Raw genomic sequence first — 3618 nt, forward strand, 5'->3', positions numbered from 1 at the left:
AGCTGCTGCTGCTGCTGCTTGTGGTGCTGCTGCACAAAGGCCTCTAGCTGCTGCAGCTTCAGGCGAAGCAAAGCCTCTAAACTTTCTATCTCCTCCTGCCCCGGGAGGAACACCAAAATGTCTCCGTCAGCACTCCCCAGGTGTATCTGCAGCACCGTCAGCATTGCTGCCTGTACATACACACAAACCCTAAACCCTAAACCCTAAACCCTAAACCCTATTTTCGTCGCAGTAGTCGCTCCTTGCGGATAATGTTTTATAACTCCTCTACGAAGCGTCGTGAAACGGGAGCGAGCAAAGAAGCGATAGAGACTGTTATTATAATTATTATAATTAATTATTATTATTATTCTCCATACAGAGATACAGACAGAGACGAAGTCAGAGACAGAGACAGAGCAGACGTATTACATGCACAGAGGAAAGAAGACAGAGGATTCTTCTGTCTCTATGGGCTCCTTCGTATTTAAGGTGTTTGTCTCCGCTGGGATCGTGTTGGTGTCTCCTGTGGGATCGTGTCTGTCTCCTGAGGGATCGTGTTTGCTGTCTCTTGTGGGATCGTGTTTGCTGCCTCTTGTGGGGTCGTGTTTGCTGTCTCTCGTGGGATCGTGTTTTCAAGTATCGTCTCCTGTGGGATCGTGTCTATCTCCTGTGGGATCGTGTTTGTTAGTATCGTCTCCGCTGGGATCGTGTTGGTGTATCCTCTGGGATCGTGTTCGTCTCCTGTGGGGTTGTCCCTATCTCCTGTGGTATCGTGTTTGTTAGTATCGTCTCCCATGGGATCGTGTCTATATCGTTTGGGATCGTCTCTATATCCTGTGGGATCGTCTCTATCTTCAGTGGGATCGTCTCTATCTTCTGTGGGGTCGTGTGCAATATGTTTGTGAGTTCACCTCAATGAAGTCTTCTTGGGGTTGTGGGGTGTAGAGGATCTGGAGTGGGAACGCAACTCCAGGGATATTAACAAGAGCAGCAGAAGGAAAGAAGTGTATAATTTGTTTAACTTCAATAGAAGCACTCATTAACAGCAATTTAATATCCCTCCTTCTCTGCAGCAGCAGCTTAAGCGACCCAATAAGTAAATCTGTCTGCACGGTTCTCTCGTGCATCTCATCAATAATAACAACAGAATATTTATTTAATTCTTTATCTTTTATTATCTCTCTTGCTAGCATACCATCCGTCATAAACATTATCTTTGTACGAGAGCTGCGTATACACCTGAAACGCACGTTAAACCCCACAACTCCTCCTACTGCTGCTTCACCCATCTCAGCAGCAACACGAGCAGCAAGAGAGACAGCAGCAACTCGCCGAGGCTGTGATATTACTATACACGTCCCCGGTGTACATACACCCCAGCGCAGCAGCAACTGAGGGATCTGAGTTGTCTTTCCTGAGCCTGTCTCCCCAACAACTATTATTATTTGCTTCTCGTCTACTGCAGCACGAAGCAAACCTTGATAACGTAGCACAGGCAGCATCTCTTCGTCTCTTAAACCCAAACCCTTCTTATCTGCTGCTCCTGCTGCTGCTCCTGCTGCTGCTGGTGCTCCGGCTGGTGCTGCTCTTTCTGCTGGTGCTGCTGCTGCTGCTGCTGCTGCTGCTGCTGCAGCACCTTCTTTCTTTCCTTCAACTCCTATAGAAGGACGAAATGTGCGAGCAGCTTGGGGGCCCCCAACTGCAGCAGGAAGGGGGCCCCCTCTTCGGGATGAAGGAGGCCCCCATCTTGCTGCTGGGGGGCCCCCTTGGTCCGTAGAGGGGCCCCCTTTACCTTTATAAGGGCCCCCATGACCTTTAGGGGGGCCCCCATGACCTCTAGGGGGGCCCCCATTGGCCCTATGGGGGCCCCCATTAGCTTTAGGGGGGGCCCCAGTTGCAGCAGCAGAGGAGGGGCCCCCTTCTGAAGAATGAGGTAGTGATATGCTGCCGCCTTTAGAAAAGCCGAAAGAAGATTTAGAATCAGTCTTGCTGCTGCTGCTGCTGCTGCTGCTGCTGCTGCTGCTGCTGCTGGTAGTGATGCTGCCCCTGTTGCTGTTGCTGATCTCCTTCCGCTTCCGTTGGGGGTATCCTGCACATTTAGACTGCTGAGGATCTGCTGCTGCTGCTGCAGCTGCTGCTGCTGCTGCGTCTGTTTCTGCTGCTCCTGCTGCTGCTGCTCCTTCTGCTGCAGCTGAGCGCGAAGACTCTGTACCGCGTTTTGCTCTTGCTGGTGCTTCTCCTGCTTCTGCTGCCTCTGCTGCTGCTGTTGCTGTTGCTGCTGCTCCTGCTGCTGCTGCAGGAGTGGTGTCGCTGCCGCAGCAATCGAGGCCCTTGTGTCTCCTCTTCTTCTTGCAAGGGGCCTCTCTCTGTTTGGCTTCCTCCTCCAACATTGATAAAAGAAAGCTAGCCATCTTCTTAACTCTAAATGCTGCAGCAGCTGCAGCAGCAACTGCAGCAGCAAATGCAGAGTCAGCAACAGCAGCAGCAGCAACACTAGCAACACAAAAAGAAACAAACAAACGCAGCACCTTATCTCCTTCTTCTTCATGCACAGTTCAAATAAATAGTAATAATAATAATAATTATTATTATTTTAATTCAATTAATAATAATAAAAGGAGGGTTTCTTCTTAACTCAGCCTTCTGCTGCTCTGCTGCTCCTTGCTGCAGCAGGGGCCCCCAGCAGGGGGGCCCCACAGGGGCCCCCAAGAGGATATGTATTTCTTCTCTTTCTCTTGTGTAATAAAACAATAAAAGTTTATAAGAATAAACATTCTTTTTCTTATAATAATCCTTACACCCTAAACCCTAGACCCTAAACCCTAAACCCTAAACCCTAAACCCTAAACCCTAAACCCTCGAGTATCACTTTTCTGTCTTCTCTTTTTCCCTTTTCCCTGCACCTTCTTCTTCTTGCTTGCTGATGTGTAAGGCCTCTGGGGGCCCCCCCCAGGGGGCCCCCCCCAGGGGCCCCGCTTGCCTGCTGCAGCCTCTCCTAAAGGACAGCAGCAGCAGCAGCAGCAGCAGAAACAGAAGCAGCAGCAACCGCAGCAGCAGAAGCAGCAGCAGCAACAGAAGCAGCAGCAGCAACAGAAGCAGCAGCAGCAGCAGAAGCAGAAGCAGAAGCAGCAACAGCAGCAGAATCAGCAGAAGCAGCAGAAGCAACAGCAGCAGCCGAGTCAGCAGCAGCAGCAGCAGCATCATGAGCAGGATGATCAGCAGAATGCTGTTGGTGTTGTGGGTGCGTCTAAGGTGCTTCCTGTACGAGATAAAGGGTCTGTCTCCTCCTGTTTGAGTGATTGCTGCTGCTGCTGCTGCAGGGAGACAGTGAGTATTAATGTAGGTGTGCTGGGGCATGTAGATGCAGGCAAGACATCGGTATGTCGCTGTCTGTCTCTTCTCTGCAGCACATGTGCCTTAGATAAGCATCCTCAGAGTTTACAGAGAGGCATTACTCTTGATTTAGGCTTCTCAGCGTTTCCTTTGCTGCTTCCTTATCATAAAAAATGCTGCACCTGCTGCTGCAGCAACACCAGCAGCAACGCCAGCAGCAACAGCAGCAGCAGCAGCAGCAGCAGCAGCAGTAGCAACAAGGGAAACAGCAACAGCAGCAGCAGCAGCAGCAGCAGCAGCAGC

At 50.7% G+C, this 3618-nt stretch overlaps 1 protein-coding gene across 1 annotated transcript; it reads right to left on the reverse strand.

Moving 5' to 3' along the window:
* Position 1: 1 nt before the first annotated feature.
* Positions 2–2372, reverse strand: EAH_00064510 (hypothetical protein; the record flags this gene model as incomplete). The annotated part of the gene is made up of 2 exons (XM_013392958.1): positions 2–170; positions 1233–2372. Coding segments are annotated over 2 exons (1309 nt in total), but the record flags the coding sequence as incomplete, so codon positions are not given.
* Positions 2373–3618: the final 1246 nt, after the last annotated feature.

This window comes from Eimeria acervulina, genomic scaffold (assembly GCF_000499425.1).
Source record: "Eimeria acervulina Houghton genomic scaffold, Eah_scaff1998, whole genome shotgun sequence".
Classification (NCBI taxonomy): Eukaryota; Apicomplexa; class Conoidasida; order Eucoccidiorida; family Eimeriidae; genus Eimeria; species Eimeria acervulina.